This window comes from Plodia interpunctella, chromosome 3, assembly GCF_027563975.2.
Source record: "Plodia interpunctella isolate USDA-ARS_2022_Savannah chromosome 3, ilPloInte3.2, whole genome shotgun sequence".
Lineage (NCBI taxonomy): Eukaryota > Metazoa > Arthropoda > Insecta > Lepidoptera > Pyralidae > Plodia > Plodia interpunctella.
The window spans coordinates 2,855,085-2,876,438 of NC_071296.1; the positions used below are offsets into that span (position 1 = coordinate 2,855,085).

At 36.9% G+C, this 21,354-nt stretch overlaps 1 protein-coding gene across 1 annotated transcript in view; it reads left to right on the plus strand.

Annotated features, from left to right (window-relative positions):
• Doc1 (Dorsocross1) overlaps positions 1-20,945 on the plus strand; it is a 32,734-nt gene extending 11,789 nt beyond the window's left edge. The window contains exons 3-5 of the mRNA XM_053769588.2: positions 10,566-10,833; positions 16,043-16,183; positions 19,103-20,945. Of these exons, the coding sequence (XP_053625563.1) occupies positions 10,566-10,833; positions 16,043-16,183; positions 19,103-19,588 (895 nt within the window). The 3' untranslated portion in view covers positions 19,589-20,945. The remainder of the gene's footprint in view (positions 1-10,565; positions 10,834-16,042; positions 16,184-19,102) is intronic.
• Positions 20,946-21,354: the final 409 nt, after the last annotated feature.

Sequence of the window (21,354 nt, forward strand, 5' to 3'; positions counted from 1 at the left end):
CAGCAGTATCTTTATACTCTCCTAGTATCTTCAAAAGTATGTATGTGTATGTGTCCAGTTAAAAAAATTAAAAACAAGAAGTCCATTTGTCGTGTACGGTCGTCTCGGTGGTTGCCACCCGCGCAGGTTCGTGCGCAGGCGCCGATAGGATCGCCGGCGACATCGGGACATCACGCGCGATGTGTATCACTCACCCACCGCTACCGAAACAGATAACATGTACACATCTTGAGATAACGTCGACTGTAGCCCTCGATTCTAGGGTCGTCGGGTGCGGTGGTTGGACGTGTTATTGTTTGTCACGTTTGTGTGGGTCAGGGTTTATCTGGTGTTCATTCTGTCCCTTGGGAACGTTACCACTTTGTTATATGCTGTGGTGATATATCTATCTCCATCGACGGTCCCTTTGACCACCAATTGATAAAATAACTCCATATATTAAAAATTATAGCGTGTCAGGAACCTATTGTTAAATTGTCAGTCTGGCAAGATTCCAACCAGTCAGTGAACTTATAAACGCAAACATTTCTAAAGAAACGCAAATGTACCATAAGTACACATAACAGTACATGTTTACAATTCACAGAGTAACACTTGTCCGTGTTAATTCAACTCGATCAAATATTGTAAAAGGCGTAATTAGCGAAGACGCGTCCGTCGTGGCGACATCAAAACACAATTCTGTGAAATATGTAACAGCGGTTCAATGTCAATAACGTATGGAGTTGATGTCGCGATGGTCGCCCACTCATTGTGTGGGTGACGCATGCGGCACGTTTGAAGTGGCGTGGTGTCAGCCTTGGCGATTCCTGGTACTCCCGGCCAGGCCTGAAGGGAAGCGGATCGCGGGTTGCAAAATGAAAATACATCCAATTTGAGCTAAATACCTAATGTGACGATCGACGTCTTTCTGTAATATCGAATGCATTATAGAGCCATTTATAGTGTGTTTTTATTTGAATAATATAATAAAAAAACAATTTCAAGCTTATTGTCACGCTTCGTGTTTGAAAAAGATGAATAAATTACAATTTGATTTATTTCGTAAAATACATTACAAATATCTAAAAATAAGTTCACACAATGTAATTGCTAATTAAGATATTTATACAATCATTTTGAGTAAACAAATAGAAGATATCAGTCATGCAATATATATATATATATATGATACGTTATGTCATTGTAAAAATATATGTACATTATGTCATTCATGTTTTGTTTTCGCACTTCGTTAATTAACACATCATCTAAGTAACAAAAGTATCCTTTCATATCTACATTTCTGTGTGTGCTCATCGTGCATGATCAAAAAGCGTGAAAACCAATATTTTGATGAGGTAATAAATTTAAATTTATACATCCTATATTATTAATGCTTACTCAGTGATCATTTTTAATATTTTTATTTGTAAGTAAATATTTTCTTAATCTTTTAGCATAAAATTGTGTTAAATTTATTTGTTCTACGTTAAACGTATTTTTCGCTATTCTCTCAGTACTTATCCCACACATAAAGTATTAATATCAATTAACTCACACTGGCTTAATTGTGAAACGGGCGCGGTTCGCGTGCGGCGGCGCCTTTGTTGGCAACACTAGTTGGAGCACCAGAGTATGCCTGTGCGAGTATTGCGGATTTGCAACAAAACATCAAGTGTACAGAAATTATGTTCATACGGTTATATTTAATGTAGTCAGCCATTTTTTAGTATTTGCTATTATATTTTATCCTTAGGTCCATTTGAATAATTTTTAGAATCTCTTTTAATATTCTTTTATTAACAGCACAATGCATTACACTAAATACTAAGTAAGCATTGTTATTTTCTGGGTCCAATGGATACGAGTAAATAATGGACACAAAGTACACCCATCGACAAATATTTATCATGAATTCAAACATATATATATAGTCGATATTAAGGGTATTCTTTGAAATTTGAAGTGAAACTAGGAATTCATAATGCCAGAAATTTTCACACCCATTTAAGTAATCTAACAATCAAATACACGCAGACATTGAATATAGATCAGACAAATATTAATCCGATCTAGAAATTGAATCCAAGACCCCCGGAGTAGCGGACTCAATTATGCCAAGTAGATTCTATGAATATAAATTACCGTTAAACATTCTGCGTCCGGAGCACAAAATTTGAAGCTTGCTCTCTATAATGTTCAATGTTTTCACAAACTCTCTTCTTCGAAAAGCATCCTAAAATACTGGCGCCATTCACTTAGACACTAACGTTGCTAATCTAAACCTTGTACCATCAGACATAAGTGTGTTATTATTTATATAGTCGCAGATAGTTCTAGGGATTGCGGCATCACGGTACGGGGAGCGCAGATCCTGTGTCTGATTAATTGTTGCTTGTTCGTGTACTTTACTAATGACTGGCCTCATAAGTTTGTCATTAATATGCACTTCAGCTAGTACTGTAGATACCTCTTTAACTACCACTTAAGTAACACATTATTAAGTATGATCATATTAGTTATGAATATTTTTAAGAGAAATTGATCTTTCTTGTCATGCGAGTCGTAAAATTTTGGAGCAATATCCATTTACTTTATCGACCTCCTTTATTACCTACAAGTGTATTTGCGTCACTTGATGGTCTGATTCTTTGTCTATCCCGTAAATATGTACAAAAATTACATATAGGTACTTAAATTTTAAAAAAAAAAGTTCTTTATATAAAAAAAATGAATCCCAGACCCCGAGTCCCAACGAGGCCGGCGCCAAAACAAATAAAAATATGAAATATTAAAATTAAACAGCTACTATCTTCCCGATCGCTACTATCTTGTAGATAGAAATCACCGCTTTCAGGTGATCATCAATTCTTCCGTTATATCGCAGCTTTGACAGGATTATAATTAGAAACCGTCCGTCCTTATGGTTTGTCGTTTTTAATGTCGCTAGCCGGGTCCCATACTGGGCTCGCATTTCATTAAGTTGGATGTTAAAAAATTGGGAGTCGTCATAAAACGGCCTGATTTATATGGGTCGGGAGCTAACGAGCCGTCGCCGTTGTGATCGGCCTGTCCTCCCAGACAGAATAACCAAACACCAGAGGATGACGCTGTAATTTTGTTACACATTTCAGGCACTGTTACTTCCGCCATATGTTATTGGCAGATAATGTTCTATATTAAGTACAATAAAGAATGATACACCAATTATATTAATTTTACGGTTTTTTCTTAATATCATACAACTAATTTAATTTAAGAAATGATAAAAACTACCTACTTAACTTAATAACTACTAAACGATAACTACTACTGAAAATAATGTTGTTTTTTTTTACAATTAATATCTATTTTTTACATTTATAGTTAGTCTTGTTGCGTGACTGCTGTTTAGACAAATTGTAATGTTTTCTGCGTGTAGGTATTTGATTTTTAGAAATTTAAATTTTTAGAATGGGTGTGAAAATTTCTGGCAATATGAATTCCTAGTGTAAAACTTTCAATGTCAAAAAATGCAAATAATATCGAGGCTTTTATGCCACAAATCATCGAAAATTACCAATTACGACAAAACTTAATATCCTACACGTAACCACTATATATGTTGAACAGTTGAATAGTTTCAAAATTTGGTAAAGCAAGGATTTTAACTAACGTTAATTCTGTAAACTCCATACATTATATCGTCGATTGGAACCTTCACGCGTTCCAATAAAACAAAGGGATCAACTTGTTTCGATTAGATGAACTCATAATATCAACCATTTATGAGATAAACAGAAACTAAAAGGAAATCAAAGTGATGGTCAACTGCATGTTGCATATTTTGCACGCTTTGACTCCTGGCATACCTACTGTTTTTATTAAGATTAACAACCCTGAATCTACATTATACACAAGAGTTCATTGAATTTAGGTCTTCGACTACAAAGTACCCTTTACCTCATGTCACAAATTCCCAATGAATAGAAACGGAACTAATTTCGGCGTTGTCCAACAAGTGCATTGTGCATATCTTAACGATCTGTTGCAGTCGGCGTCAAACGGCGCATAATAGGCTATAGATGCGGCAGATAAGGGCTGTCAAGTGAATCGTCGCGTTTGTGCGCAGGCGCAGCCCGCACATTCGCAATTTACGACGGCTTTGGCGGCGCCAGCGCTCCGCTTGTGATAACATTCGGAACTTTTTCTGTCCAGTTTAATGAGCCCCGATTGCGTTTTTATCCCTGTTATTGTTAATTATCGCTTGATTACTTTTAATAGGGGTGATTTTTTTTTTAAATTAGCAATCGTTTAAAACTGTATGATCTTGACGAATACAAATTATCTCTTTAGCGTTTTACGCGTCTTCGTTTTAAGGTTACAAAGTCCCGCGAATAATAAAATACTTCGGTACTCATGTCAATATTCATTCGCGACATTCACTGTAATATCGGTTTAATTATATTGCGGTTCTGGTTTAATAAAGAAACGTAAGCCAATAAATACTATTAAACAATCGAGTGGAACGGCCGGCAAGGTTATAATTGCGGCGGCGGTTCGCTTGAGTATATTTTTACAATCTGAGAACATATCTGTTACATTATGGAAGCAATTGCTGAGCTACCTTATTGCGTAAAGGCGCCGACGCGGTGATTAAAAATATCCAATATCCGCAACAAGGGTGTGTCCACACATGTCATGTGTATACAATAGTCAGTGCTTTTCCTTTATTTTTATTTTTTTAATTAATATTGTGGCATATTTTCCAGATATTTTTATCGCTAAAAATAAATTATTCTGTCTCTAATATTAGGAAACTAAATTATTTTCTATTTCGACCCACTTCTTTGCGGAAAGTGGAGGTCTTCCTATTCTCAAAAAAAACCTTTTTCGTCGATGTTTTCCAAATCCTGTTATATTGTAGACTTCAATTGAACCTTTCAGCAGACAGGCATAAGTAAAGTGGACACGCCCTAGCGGCGGGAATCGAACTCAGGACGGTTGTAAATTTGGCGAGGAACTGCGCATAAACATGTCACAGGTGGTTGCGTACGCGCCGCGGGCGAGCTTTGTGCGCAGTCGCCGGCAACGAGATGTGCGCAAGCGCCGCCCGCCCTAGCTTTTGTTTTGCTGATGGTCCGTGACTGAATCTAATTAATTGCGTCTGCATTGTAATTTTTTTATTTGTTTTAATTAGAATATTCTTCTTCTTGTCTTGTCGAGAATGGCTATTACATCATTTTCGACCAATATGTGAATGTAATTAGGAATATTATTGGCTATTAAAGAATGTTTTCAATACATTTTTGTATCCATGGACTTTGAACGGTACCATCTGAACACGGGTCCATCTCGCACTTGACCAATTTTTTCAGTTGAATAGTAGAGTTACACCCGTAGAGGTTACACCTGTATTTTTATTATGCAGATAGAGAGTACTATGTACGTACTTAATTTAAATGTGCTTTTATTTTTCAATGTTAATTTATACAATTTAATTGCTGCTATTATATAAAACTACCTTTGGAAATATACTTAGGATCAAGACGTTTAGGAATTATTGAAGTAATTAATTATTAACGTTTCCCCCTTTGTGTCTAATGACATAATTTATTAAATTTATTGTATTTGCTTTGAGTTTAGTAGATTACAAAACATTAGCAAATAAGTTTAAAATAAACAATATGACGAATTAAACAGCCCTAGGTATCTTTTATCGATGAAGAAAATAGTAATTATGCGCTGTAAACATATGACAGGTGGAACTGAAAAATCGAAAAACAAATATTCAATAACTAATTATTCCATTTAAATTCTAAATAGTCGTAAAACCAAAGGTAGCTTTTACCGTCACCGTCTGACCATTCAACAGCACCTTACACTTTGTGAAAATTCGACTGCGATGCGAACAATTTTTTGTTGCCGCCTGCAGGTGCGGGAAAAAAACCCTCGTAAAATAATAAAATACAGTGTTTTTTTTGTCACAATCAATATGATTGAATGTGCTGTCGCTGATTTCGAACAAAGGGCGACAGATAGATGCCCATCAATATGGTAATCCCGCGTTACATCTCCCGAGATGAATCCCTCCGTTTTTGTGACGACCCAAATTGGTTTATTTGTTTTGTTACAAACATATTTTTTTAATAGGTGCTGTTTGTTTAGTTTGCGGGGGCGAGCATGTGGAGTGTTTGCACTTTTTGTAACATAATTTACGAATGAATGTTTTGAATACAAGTTCAATAGACTTTCATTAAGTAGTACAAATTACTGAATTATGTGTTCAAAGCGCAAACGTTTCAGAAATGTTAAACATTGAAAAATAATCAATCTTTGTGGTAATAATTCACCAGCCATTTGATTATTCTACTCCATAATATTGGTGAATATCAGAAACAATTTTGTGTCAGTTGTGTGATTGCGACGTCCATATCACAAAAATATATAGGTTGTAATCGCCTAATAGTACCGTATCCTGAACCGCCCCTAATGTGTCTTTTAGCATTACTTGCTGAATCATGGGCACAGTCGCTTAACGACCCACTTAAAGGTAAAAACAACAAAAAGACAATAGTTTGGTCGCGTGCACGACGAGAAAGGGATAGACGATAATGTTATTCACGGTCAATTTATGTATATATTTTAATGATATCCTTAACACATAACATAGGTGACCGCGTAGGTAATAGCAAGATAATAATTGCATTACTAGGCCATGGTAGGGTTGTCATTAAGAAATCCTGGCACCTACTTATATATCAATCCATTTTAAAAATGCATTTTGAATAAAAACACCATCTTTAAATGTTATGACAATTTGTTCTAGTATGATGAAAAAATGTTACGTCTCGTCATTGTCTGATATTTACAATCGCAAATGTCTCTTATCTGCGTGTTTTCGTAACTGCTGCAGTTGTGCATGTTGGATTCGCCAACGCCGTTGGTTGGTTGGCGTTGAAGATTTTCCTTTTAGTCTCACGACACCAACAATGTTTGTTGTGGCGCACTCCAAGTGACCGTGTCATGATCATGGCCCGTGCGTGTGTTTGTGCACGATCACACCAGCTATTACGTCGATGGCATGCCAAGCCTCCATTTACGCGTTTACAAACGCACGATAAAAGCTTATTACCGACTAAAGTGCTGTAAAAACGCTCTAAAGCGACAGTGGAAATAAAAACTTCTTTGACAATTTAATAACGCTGCAGTTTTTTATAATTATTGAATTTATATATGCATCGTAACAGGTAATATAAACAAGGTATCGCGTGAACAGTCGCGGTTCACACGGTCCCACGGCGTGAACATTTTGACACTTCCAGGTGTCCAATTTTTTATCCCCGCAGACAATAGAGGAGGAGTGTTTACGCAGGCCACATCTGGGCGGACGAAAAAAGTTACCGGACCTCTCGTAGGAGCGCTAATGAGTGCGGGCCGTACGCTGTACACAAGCATTCCTCACCCGAACCAACGGCTAAGCCACTTGTTTATCGTTCGTATTACAGCCAGTGTAAACGAAGCACAGATGGCCGTCGGACAAGGAATCTTCTGTCCTCTAACGATGACATTGAACTTGGGCCGTAAAAAGCATGAAATTAGCTGTAAAGATAACTGGAGGGGTAGTTCGGGCCTGCAACTGGGACATTAACGTCAAAGTGTAGAGACAGAGCGCAGTTGCTGTCTTACGCTATCTAAACGACTTCATTATTCTGTAATAACAAGATTTTATGACTGGTAAATTACAGTTAATGTAATTGTAATTGATATATATGTATTTCCTCGTCTTTAACCTTTAATAGTTGTATAATGCTTCGTTGCTGAACTGTAATGTTTAACACTGCTTATATGGAACTGAATAAGACTTCTTCTTCGATAAGAACATTTTCCACTATCCAAACAGCTCTGACTTTAAAAACCATTCTAAAACCAATTTCAATTAAAGTCTTGCATTAAGTACTAAAATCAATTTAGCCAATCTAGGTATAATGATTACACTTATCTCATGATACGAGCCAATTCAGATTTCTTTCCAAGTTCCTTTTTTTCCGTCAACAATCCACTCGAGCCTGCGATATAAAAACCTGTCGACTTGGAGCAGGTTCGGGCAAATTCGAGTGCGGATGTGATGGCATGGGGAGCGGATGTGGCGGTCTTTCCGCGCGTTTAGCGCCTCCGTGTGGCAATTGGCGAGTTGTTACCGATTTACAACCCACTCTAAAGTTTATACGGCGCGAGTTTGGTGGTCCATTGTCCCTTTCAAGCGTTGAGTTGAGGCTCAGCTGTCCCAAGAGGGTTTTATGACACTCCGGTTCATTGTTTCGTTTCATTTGTTACAAATAAAATTGAAAGTTCGTCTTGTAAGTTGCATAATCTGTCTCTGTCTCATCTGAGTGTTTTCTCGGTTGCCTCCCAGCCTTTGTGCGTCGGAGCTCAGGGTCCGCTTTCCTACTTTTCGTCTTCACTTCGCACAGTCGCCGTCAAAATCAAAATCAAATCATTTATTCAGAAATTAGGCCTTCATAGGCACTTTTTCACTCCATATTCTAAATTAAATGATATTTACCAAAGCTACAAACTGCTAGCATTTCAGAACGACTACTGCTGAGAAGAAATGCCGAAAGAAACTCGTTCAAACAATGTTGGTCCCTATTATGCCAGAAGGGCTTACAATTTTTTAAATATAAATTTCATTCATTTCGTCATTCCTAGTTGACAGACCAGTTGCGTAATCTATCCAATAAGATAAATGAATTGGGCTTCTAGTTGAAAAATGCGCAATTTAGATTACGAGCGAGTATGTCGTATGGCCTGTTGGTGATTTTGCATACATTCCGCTGTATCGTCACCTCTTTGTCGGCGCGCGGCTCTCAAAGGCTCGATAAGTGGTCGTTGGCGTGATAAGAGCCATCTCAACGGTAGCTGAGTGAACGGATTTGTCACTGTACGGTCAACAAATAAGGCCTCGATACCACATACCATTCAAAATACACTATACGTATTTACTCTGCCGACGCTGTCATATTTGTTGGAACACAGTAAATAGACTGCTGTACTGGACGTGGGATTAAGCACTTCAATCACAACTGTCAGATCATTTATTTAACTTTCTACAACCCGATAGCAGTGTGCGATTGTAAAATACACGTGTATTTACTTATTTGCATAATCCGGTCCCTAGAGGAAGGGCCTGTGTAACATTTTGACTGCTCTGCGATTTGGATTCAAATATTCAATGAATTTATTTATGGGAATTCTATTTCCATAATTTTCATTAAATATCGTGATACGAGGGTACTGTAACGTAATTCTATAAATAGACTTGAAGCTATTCAAGATCATTTTTTCCCTTACATGCCTTGGATATGAACGTGTTATTTAGCAATATTTATGTCCCAGACAATTCTCACGCCTACCCTTCTGTCCGTACGTCTGCGGCACGTAAGGCAGTAGCCGGCATCATAAAGTTTAAATGGGGCTAATTTAGTTTGTTGTTAATTGAGCTTCTGTCCCGCGTTATCTTGCGCCTTGCATTAGCCGGCCGCCGGCCGCCGAAGCCTCCGATAGTGCCTCTTATGACTGATGGGGGCCTCCGACACTACTATCCTATCATATTCAAACTACTCCACTCTATTTTATACTATTTTGTTTTATTTACACGATAAATTCTTCTGCTAATTGAACCGAGCAAACCGCCGCCAATTAGCCTTCAGATATTGCTATTTACATTTACATCGCACTGATTAATTCATCGATATAGATTACTATAATATAGATACAGCATATCTTATGTGCGATTTTACAAGTGACATTTATGTACCTATATTTACCCGGACGAATGTATAAACAATTCGATAATAAAATATTTCTTAGTATCCAGATGTGTGCATAATTTACAAATACTTATTTAGATATTATTTAATACATTACAATATTTTTGTCCGCCACACAGTGGTCAGTTTGATTGCCTACATTAGTGCTTATCTTAGGTATTTATTGATCGGTGACATCGTCCACTGTGGCGGTCTGGGTCCCTGATAAGCCGGCGCCAGATGTATCTCCGTTTATGACACCTTTATGGCCCTCAAACGGGTGCCAAAAGCCCTCGTTGACTGACACTTTTACCGTTTTATCACTTTATTCACTTTTACTCGTATCAGCCGCATAGGCTTTTATAATCACGATAAATGTCCAACCCAGAAGAGTCTCTAGGGAGCTGTAATTTTATTATCGCCTTCTTTGTTTCTGCTTTCTGATGAGAGTTTGAATAGACTGTAGTTTGTTTCGTTTCGGTTGGAGGTCTATGGCTTATTATTCAATTTGAAATTATGACCATGTGAACAGTTAAGTTTCAATTCGATGTTGTTTCTTAAATAACTTCATGTTACAGTCTGATTTGTCTGAAAATTGTTTTGTTTACTTGAACTGAAAATGACACTCTAATAACAAATCCAATTGAGAAAACGAACTTATGAAATCGAAATAAATAAACTATAAAAACAAAATATTTAATTATTTTTGTAAACTGCTCTTTAAATCAACTTTGTTCTTAAGACATAAACAAATCTTAGGCAATCCTGTTATCATTTATTTCATTGTTACAGCCGAATGTTCCCCTCCCTCCGAGTGTCGCTCGCCGGGTTAGACCCTCGCGAAGAATACTGTGTCCTTCTGGAACTTTCCCTGGTGGGTCGCCGGCGCTGGCGCTGGGCCGGGGGTCAGTGGGCCGCGGCGGGGGGCGCCGAGCCCCAGTCCCCAAGAAGACTGATGCTGCACCCGGATTCGCCTGCCCCTGGCCATCACTGGACCGCCAATCCGGTGTCATTTAGCAAGCTTAAACTGACCAATAACACTATGGATGCACAAGGGCATGTAAGTAATATTAATACATTAAATATTTTATTACACGAATGATAGTCTAAGATAATATTATACGTATAAAAAATAATATGAAAATGAAAAGCGCAAAAAGGCAATTTTGATACGAGAAATTGATTGAAGAGGAAAAATACATTGATAAATATAATAGATGAAGTAACTGTATATATACGAGTACTATATACATATGTTATATACTATATAATCTGAAAACTCTAAGTCACTTATTCTAAGGCCATAAAAAATAAATATTAGATAGTATTTAAGAACGAGTAGGCATTAATCAAAAGAAAAATGTTTCGATTTTAATTTTTTTTTTCAAAAAAATTAAATCCATTTCGCATTAATAAATTAATACGAGCGTAGAAATATTACTTATATTTATTAGAAATAGAGTGAAACTATTTGTAGTGATTTATAAGAGCATTAAGCTGAATTATTATTGTAAAAGCGTTTCTATTTTCGTGAAACGTATCGATATTCATTAGGACAGTCGCATTTAGATAACCATAGGTCATGATTTGCGACTTTGGCATGTAGGAATGTCTATTATGAGTCTTATCACGGATTCTTAACCCCAGAGACTCATTAGTTGTTATCTTAGAGCAAAAACAATAGGATTATCTCAAATTACTTTACGCTAAAATCAAATCGCATACAAAGGAAGTTATGCGGAAAAATTTTTGGGTAATTTGTGAAATATGTCCCCATTAAGATTATTAATCTTTTTTTAAATTATTATTTATTTTACATAAACTACAACTGAATTAAAACTAATAACAAATAACTATTTTAAAAAAGGATTGAAATTATATACATATATTTACAAAAATGCCAGTCTCTGCAGATTGTTACCTTGAGTCCCATTAAGATTGATGTTTTATATACTCCATTAAATTCTACTGAAATTTGTTAAAAAATCATGTAGACCCCATTACAAAAAATGATCAATAGGAGGGACGTGGCACTACTAGTTGTATGATGGAGATTTGTGCCGAACTATATATTATTAGTTCCAGTTAATTCCGCGGAATTTCCTTCATGACCCTGACTCTTGAAAAAACATTAAGTATTAGCTATTTGTATAAAGGCATTCGCCTACGCCCGTAAGAATGATAAATAAAATCATTTGAATTTTATAAACGTAGAAATTGCATTCTCTAAGAAGCGTGCACTTGCTTAGATAACGTTAGACTTAGTTCACCAATAATTATGTGCCATAAAAAAATATCTAACTCATACTGTAACATTATCAAGAGATAAAAAAAACTCAAGAACATTCTATCATGGCATTCGAAATTCAAGTCGAGGCAGTCGTGACGTGACTATCCGACTGCCTACATACTTTCTAAGGCAACGCCTACCACACAACCACTTCCCCACATACACTGCAGAGAACACTTCAAACCAATATAACCTTTATTCCGTCAGCTTAGCAATCAATACCTGATATCGATTCATCTCTGTGTGGTGCTTCAATAAAAAAGATAGTTAATCTCATTCTTGCCAAACAAAAATCAACTGTTACGCGTTTTAATACGGTCGATTTTGAATTGTTAACACAGTTTCTTAATATGCGCCGCAGGAGTTTTCGAATACAAAGACGTCTATAAGTATTACGTCACTGGAACAAATACGCTGAAGGCTTTGTGTGGAGGTTGTGATGTGGCAAGTAACTGTACTTCTTTATTCGGGCGGTGTGTTTGGACAGGGAGGTTGACGCCTCGATTAATGAAGCCTATGTCTCTATTTATAAAGCCCTGTTTGGAGAAACTCTGTGATGACAAAAACACACAAAACTGTCGTAAAAATGACAGCTCCGCGTTTATTAATGTCGGTAGAAAAATGTACCTACAGTCGTGTTTATTTTCAACGCTCTTATTTGGACATTCTGCCGATATTTCCAATACTTACGCTTTTTTGTTGCTCAGACATGACATCCAATAATCGTTTCATGATTCTTCAGTTATGATAAAATGTTACCTATAATTTCCCCAATATTTGAAAAAAAAAAAACAACAGTTCTCATGGAAAAAAAATTATTGAGGCTTAGGATTCAAAATGTGAGTTAGAAACAAACACGACACATCATGTATCAATCACAACAAACGTTTATGGCCATCACACACGTTACGAGGCATCATAACATGTATTATGACGGGTAGGGTCGGCAAAAAAGATAGCACGGCCCACTGCGCCCAGAAAATGCGCGGCGAAGAGCGGCTCCTTTATGTTAACCCTGACAATACCGTCGGCTACCGGGATACTGCCGAATCGCACGAGAACGCATCACTTGCTGTGCACTTGAGGATTTGCCACCTGCGATAAAAAGCCTTTTCAAACCACCCTTTTCTTTTTTTAACCGACAAAAAACCAACTCAAGTTTTGTGGGAACAACGCGTAATTACGGACCGGATTAAAGACGTCCTCAAAATAAAAGGCAATTATAGTTAAAGGATTATATTACCTATATACATGAAGAAATGCCTTTGTCCATTTCTAAGTGAGAAAACCATTAGATAATTGCTATAGTCCGGTTAATTCTAACGTGAATAAGCGTAATTATTTTTCCAAGAAACAGGAAGAATGATGCAAGTTAATTTCACATCTGATATAAGTTGTAAAATGTTCTGTGCGATAAATATCAATCCGTTTTGTACAAATGACTCAAAATTGCAGCTAATTATTTACAAATAACAATATACCTTTATTCCAATTTCCTTAATCGAGTTGAAAAAGGTAGGGGTGCATAAAACCTTTTTGTATCATTTACCAAAGGCTAGAAAACACATGTAAGCCGGTATTAATGACACATTAGGTTATCGCGATGTGATCGGCGCAGGCGCAGTGGTGGCCGCGACGATCTACGAATACAATATTTTGGCTTGGGGTTCTATCCCAGTTAATAACACCACAATCCATTTTTATTTATGTGATAAATATGTACCCATGGACGTAAAAAAATATCTTTTTTTATACGTCCATGTATGTACCTATATCTCGCCAAAGAAACTTATATCCCTAAAATAATGACGTTGAAAACTTGACGGCACGTTGATGTCTTTTCCACGAGCTTTTTCTGCCTGCCTACAGGAGCTTTTAAATTCATCGAATTATTATTTAATTGATGTGTTATGGGATCTAATAAAAAAATAATAACCCTTATACTGGACTATAACAATTAGCTTCTGGACATTATTATGTACAATCTATCTGTAGACAATGTTAAGAAACAAATTGAATGCACAAGAATAGATAGTACTTAGTGCATTTTTTTTCAACTTTGTTAGTTTACAATTAGCAAATGAAATTGTAGCTGTGAATAGAAATTGTAGCTTTTGCAATCTGCATTGCGATATTTGCAATCAAATAGTTCTTCTCCATAAGAACTGCCCTATTCTTTACGATCTCGATTTACGTAACTGACGTAAAAATGTCAAAAAGAATGAAACAAAAACGCGTTCGGTCTAATCTCTCCTTCAATCAGTTTGATCGAAGACTCCTCAGTTTGATGAACGAGCTTCCGAAAGTGCCTCTGTCTATCTGTCAACTCGTCCGAGTCACACGCATCTCGTAAACTGGATGGGAACTACAAGTCGATTTTTATATCTATCTTTGTGATCTAAATTTTTGAGCAATATTATAGTTTTAACTTTTTCTTATATTTTGAAGTAGTAATTTTGTGTATTTTCTGGAAGTTATGGACACTGGCCAGTGAGAAATAAAATTTTCATAAAAATCATCCGATATCACTGACCTCCATATGTACGCGGACTTGTATAAAATTACATTAAAATAAAACTTTTTTCGATTTTTCTCTATTAAACATTCACAGACCCACTTTTAAAATCATCTCAAAGAGTTCCACAACTTTTCTAGGTAAAGCAAGTACTTGAACTAAAAGATAAAAAAGACACTTTTTAACCACATTTTAAGTAAAAAGCGAAACAATTAGTGTACAGTAGTGTCGCCATTATAAAGTGGCAAGCGCACTTGTGTGAAGTGTCGCTGGTCGCCTGCGCAGGCGCACAAAAAACTAAACCTTTCTGACGGTGTCTAGACAGGTTTATCTGCCGCTTGTCACGTGTTTGCGGAACGACTGCCAAAATTATTATTTATTTTTTTTTAAATACAGACTATTTGTATGTCTTCTCCTTTTTGGAGACTGTCAAAAAATTATTTGTAGATTTTTGGTGAATATTTAACTTGTAGAAATTCAGATTGAAAATTGCTACTATATAAAATTATTAAGTAATCTAAATACATAGCAACGTAAATAAATGAGAAGTTCGTGAAAATAATTTACAATAGATATAATAGATATTTATTTACATTTCATGAAGCGTGTTGCGGATGAATTTCTATATTTAAAGTAAAGAAATATTTTGTCCAATAAGTATTTCTTACTCTGTGTGTGAACAGAAGAATTGAATTGAATGCAAAGTCTATCATAATATAGTATTTCCACATAAGAAAATTGACAATAGGATAAACTAATATATTTTTAAATTACCCCAGCCACTCGACAATATTCCCACGGGATATTGGCGTTAAAGAATTGCGGACACATCATAAAGATAAAACCAAACTGAATAGTCCCGCAGTTTTAAGAACACATTGCAAAGTCACTAATCCCCAAAGACAATACATGTATGTACCGAGATCCACAAAGTGGTGCGCCGCACAGGTAGCATGTTTCTCGCATCGAGAGCCGCAGATAAAGACTTATTGTAGCAATCAGGCTTTATCTGCGGCACTACTGAAGTGCCGCCGCGACCTCCCGTACACTCGTTATAGGAATATGATAATACACCGAATGGAATAAATTTTTTGTGTTGGTAAATATCACAAAATACTTGTTTTTTATTTAGTTTTTTTTTGTTTTACTAATTTCATATTATAACCCATTTAATCGTGCCCAGTGCTGGGGCACTGGCCATGCCTATGGATGAATAAGGAGTATGGTATAGATTTCGCTCCTGTGGGAATTTTGGGACAAATAGTATCCATCCCTCCAGTAAATTTTACATGAAAGAGTAAGAAAGATACACACATACATCCTCACAAACTTTCGCATTTATAATATTAGTAATATAACAAGTATATAACAACTAGGTAAATAACAATGGCGGACATATCCCATAAAGTTTTACACGTAGGATTTTTCCAGTGTATGTATTAACATTGTTCTCATTTGTTACAGATGGTGCTAACCTCGATGCACAAGTACCGTCCCCGCGTGTTGGTTGTGCGGGCTCGGGACGCCGCAGCCCTGGCGTGGGGCGCTCCGCATGCAGCCTTCTCATTCCCGGAGACCGAGTTCATTGCTGTCACTGCCTATCAGGTATGTATTTGCTTTTGTTTATTTGTATGATGTTATTACAATTGCTCAGCTTATAGTTTTATTAAAACTTAAGGACTGATAAGTAGATTATTAGGAAGGATTATACTCGTATTTTTGGGGTAGGTTATAGGTATTTAATTTAAAAAAGTTTTTTAACAATGAGGCTACGATTGCATGGCGTGTTAATAGGGTCATTTAAGATTTTTTTAATATTTAAATATATATTTAATAAATCATTTCTTTGAAAAATACTGAGATGAGAGGATAAGTAGCCGGTAATGATCCCTTAGAGCTATCCTATAAATTGTGTTGTTAGAAATATATACATCTATTTACTAACAAAATGGTTACAACGTGAATTTCGTAGTGAGTGAGTTTACTAGCAGTACGCTGCAAAAGTCCAAATAGCCACTTTTAATTTTTGAAGAAGAAGTTGTTGTATGTACATAATTTTGTCAGATGGGTCAAAAGATTAACTGTATTTTAGTTATTAAAACATAAAACCTTCAAACGAAATTGATTTCTGGGATTCCCTAATCTGGAATTATTGCAAACAATTCGTCAAGAATTTTTTATATCAAGCACATTCTACAAAGATATTAGATGCTACGAGAGCGCTACGATATTCCCGTCATTTTTATTATCTCAATTAAATTGTTTTAAAAGCTATTTTTTAAATCATTTATGTATATTTACTATCTATAACGAAGATCCGTATTTGCACGAATATAAATTGTACGAAGATTTATATACAGCAGGTTAATATTTTTTTAAATATTCGAATAATTTAGCTGATCTCCATAAGGTCGCTCTTATCAAACGGTGATTCCGATAGATACTATCACACCACGTTCCCAGAAACCGTACGAAGTTTCCAAGAACATTCGGTGATTTCGCACTTACGTACGCTGATTTTTTTTCGCCCACACCAGGCGCCAAAGCTTTTACGAACATGCGGCATTTTGGGAGCCATAGACTTAAAAAAACTTCAGCCGGCGACTCAAGTGGTCATTGTAATTGTAAGACTGTTACGAAAACAAAGGCTAATTTGGACGTTTGTTTGAGACGTTTTAACTACAAAACCTTTATTGTTCGTCTTAAGCTCGGTAGTGCGAGAAACCGTAATTTAAAACAACGGTTAATTTCCCACCGTTTTGTATAGTAATGATAACAGAATGAGTAATACTCCTTGGAAATAGCGCTTCAGCTATTTATCTTCAATATAGGTAATCTTTGACAGTTACTTTTCTTGTAAGTATTGTTATCTTACATATCAAGGACTTTTAATAAAAGAGAACGAAAATTCCGCAGAAACTATTCTTAGATTTAGTCTCACCACACCACGAGAGATTTAAATATAAAACGCACATTGTAACTCAAATTAATAATTATTATTAATTAGAGATTCACTGTAATGGACACCAGTATTGTTTGAATTTGAAGTATTTATATCGTATGGGAAATAGTATAATGTGTAGCGTTTAAATATTAATCTACTTATTAGCACAACAGCCTTACAGACTCCCCGCTGTTTGTTTTCCAACATGAAAACTAAACGTCATTGTCGGGCAGCGCAGCGTGCTGATTTCTTGCATAATGCAGCCCTGGATAATTAGGTCGGGTCCCTTTGCAGCGGCGGCCTTCACGTTGACTGCAGCGAGGCGCGAACTCTCCATTTACCGTCACAAGCGGCAACTTTGTAGGATTATCCTACGATTGTCCAACTAACGGGACCAGCCACCGGACAATGCCCAGCGGCGTATCATTGCGCATTATCCCCACCGATACCCGACAAACTTATTGTTATGAATTACCAACGAATTAGAAAATCTCTTTCGGCGACGCCGGCTCGCCATCTGAAAGCGTAACTAGGTGGCACGCTACTTCAATTATTACTGTACAATGCGTGCACGCACAAAGGACGAGCCAAATATTCAATTATAACGAGCGTCATCTATTATCACGCGACTGTTTGTCAATCTCCAGTTCTCCACCCAATGTTTATTCTGATAAATAAAACAAATTTACGCAGACCCTAATTACACATGAATGTAAAAAAAACTGGCGACAGTCGCCAATATGTGAAATAGTCACGCAAAAAGTAAAAGCGACGGCGAGTTTTTGGCGTGACGTCACAGGCGACAGGGCGGACCGGGGGCGGCGCCCGGCGCTCTCGAGCACCCCGTGTGCTAACCACCCGACTTAAAAACTGCACTCCAGCGGTCTAATAACAGGCTTTTAGCACTCCTCGCTATCTTAGCCGGCTGGTGGTTATCTGGTGCAATGGCGCACGGCAGCCGCCGGCGCCGCCTTATCACGCCGTGTAAACAATCTTTTACAAGTGACTCCGCGTATCGCGACGGGACTATTTGCGGTCAGGATTTTTGCCAGATAACCGTCGGGACTCCAAAAATGTGCCATACGGTTAATAAAAGGGTCGAAAGTAGAAAAAAGTTTAGCGCCGTTTCCAATTATTGTTTGAAAGGCTGTGTCATTTACGCAAGCTACAAGTGTTTGTAGTATTATGTTTCTTGTCACGGTATGTGGTGTTGGCAATGAAGCGGCGTCAGGCGCCGCTGGTGAGCTCTGCGCAGGCGCCGCGGCGGGCGACGGCGACACGCTCGCATGTCATGCTAATTGGCCTGTCGCCAAGCCACGCCACGGCACATGTGCGACAATTATCCCTTACAAGCTATTAGCGACATGGGGGTCGCTTGCGGAAACGGATGTTTAAATTGCATTCTCGGAGATAACGAAATATCCGAAGGAAGCTATACTATACGCCCAAGATTTTACATGTTGGATAACATCTCCACTTTTTGTCCCATAAAATTTATTGGGGGTAACACTATATCGGATATACGAACTCTGATTTACTTTCATCGTGGAAAATAACCGTATGATTTTGTTTGTCAACAGAACGATCGTATCACGAAGCTGAAGATCGACAACAATCCGTTCGCGAAGGGTTTCCGCGCGTGCGGCCAGTCCAAGTGCAAGCGGAAGAGTGTGGACACCGCAGCCGACAGCGAACCGGCCGAGTCCAGCGAACCCAAGCGGCCTTGCTCCGACGCCGCGTCGTCATGCTCTGAAGAAGGCAGCCTCAGATCGTCTTCACCGAGATCACCGCCTTTAGTAGAATCCCCTGCGCCATTAGTAGCTCCACCAGAAAATATTACGCCTCCTCCAGCTCCGATGTACCCTCCTGAGCTGCAATATTTAAGCCCTCTTCACATGCCCATGCCTTTAGGTCTCTGGCCAAGCGCAGGCATGCCCGCAGGCTTCGCGTGGGGCCCTCACCTGCCCCCTCCTCCGCCTCGAGCGCCCTCACCACCCCCCGCAGCCCCCGCCCCATGTCGTCGGATCAAGAGCTTCACCATCAGTGCCCTTCTTGGTGAAGGCTGATTTCAGCAGAATTATTACATTATTTTGATTATTTGTATTGTGATGCTATTCTTTAATTGACTATTATATTATTCTTGATATGAATTAGAGTTATACCTATAGCATCATATACTAGAATTATGATTTTGGTAAGAAGGTCGATGTGGAAATGAGACTGAAAAGTCTGAAAAGGGTGTCGATGTAAACCTTTGGGCCGAATCAGCAATAACTTCTTATATTGTAAATAGAACTATTTAAAATGCAAAATACTTATATACTTGTGGTTTAGCTATCAGGACCACGGACCTACCTCGTAGAATATATAAATTTGTTTTATTTTAGTTAATGTATGTGATAGCAGTGCCTTAACAGTTGAATCGATACTATTTATAGGCGTTATTTTATATAACTTATTGTAAGTAGGTGGTATATGATATAGGTATGCATGGAAATAAAATGTGTCACGGTAGCCTACACTCTGTTTTTCCTTACAAGTCCTAACATGTAACAAATGTCACAGTCCTTATTATACAAAGAATTTTCTTGAAAAAAAAATCCAGGTTGCACTCCGTGAGCTCCGGCAGAAGTGAAAACAAGAATATTAACGTTGTGCATTTTTGACATCTTACGAATTTTCGATCACGGTCACGCGTCCTGACGCGAGTTTAACATTTTTTTAACCCATCACAAAAAGTGCACAACGCCGCTGAAGAAGTTTTCACTTCAAAAATACAATTCAAAGCATCAAAGCTATATATTCTAAAGTAACAAATTCAAACTCAAAATAAATTTAGTATCATAGTATACAAATGATATTAATAAAGTCTAAAATCACAAAGACATAGTAAGATTTTTTACATAATAAGGCATGGGCGTAAAAAATAAGGTTTATAAGAATAGACGGCGTGAAGGTTACCTAATTAATAAACTTTACCTGGTATTTCATGAACGGAAACAGGAAACCAGACTAAAAGTAAATATTTTCGTGCTGTATTATAAGAATTTTCATCTTCTGTCTATCAAAAAAAATACGACTAAATATATATAATAGGCATAATAAATATATATATTTGTAATATAGCCATTATATGTAGTAAGTAATATTATTTTATAGAGTTATTGTATACTCTGCAAGATTATGTTGTACATACAAAATGTAAATATAGCGAATGACAATAAAATGTTTATGTAATGTAATGTTTTATACGTGAAATAAATATTATAAAATATACTTATTCTTTAATTTAAATTATGTATATCTAGCCATGGTATTCATAAATTGCGCATTAAGACAATAGTAATCCCACTTAAAATTATTAATATGAAGAATACAATTACAAAAATTAAAGAATTTAATGATCGATTTTTTAACAATTTATACACTTAACTAAATAATAAACAATGATTTAGTTAGAACTTTGCAGAAAGTTGTTTGCGCCCATCTATACTATTATAATAAAGAGGTACAAGCGTTTGTGAGTTTGTATGTTTGAGGCGGGTAATCTCCGAAACTACCAAACCGATTTCAAAAATTCTTTCACTATTAGAAAGTTTGATTATCCAAGATTGCTATATTTATATAGTCTCCAGTAATTTTACGACAGTTACCCCTTTCACGGACACAGCGAGACATGAAAGACTAATTACAATACAACGTCTGTAGAAGTTGAATGTCCTGAATAAGCATATATAAACTAACATAGGCAAGGTACCTACGGATCATACCTACATTTTTTATAATGAATATTTTCAAGAACGTAAGTACCTAATCATAGACTACACCAAAA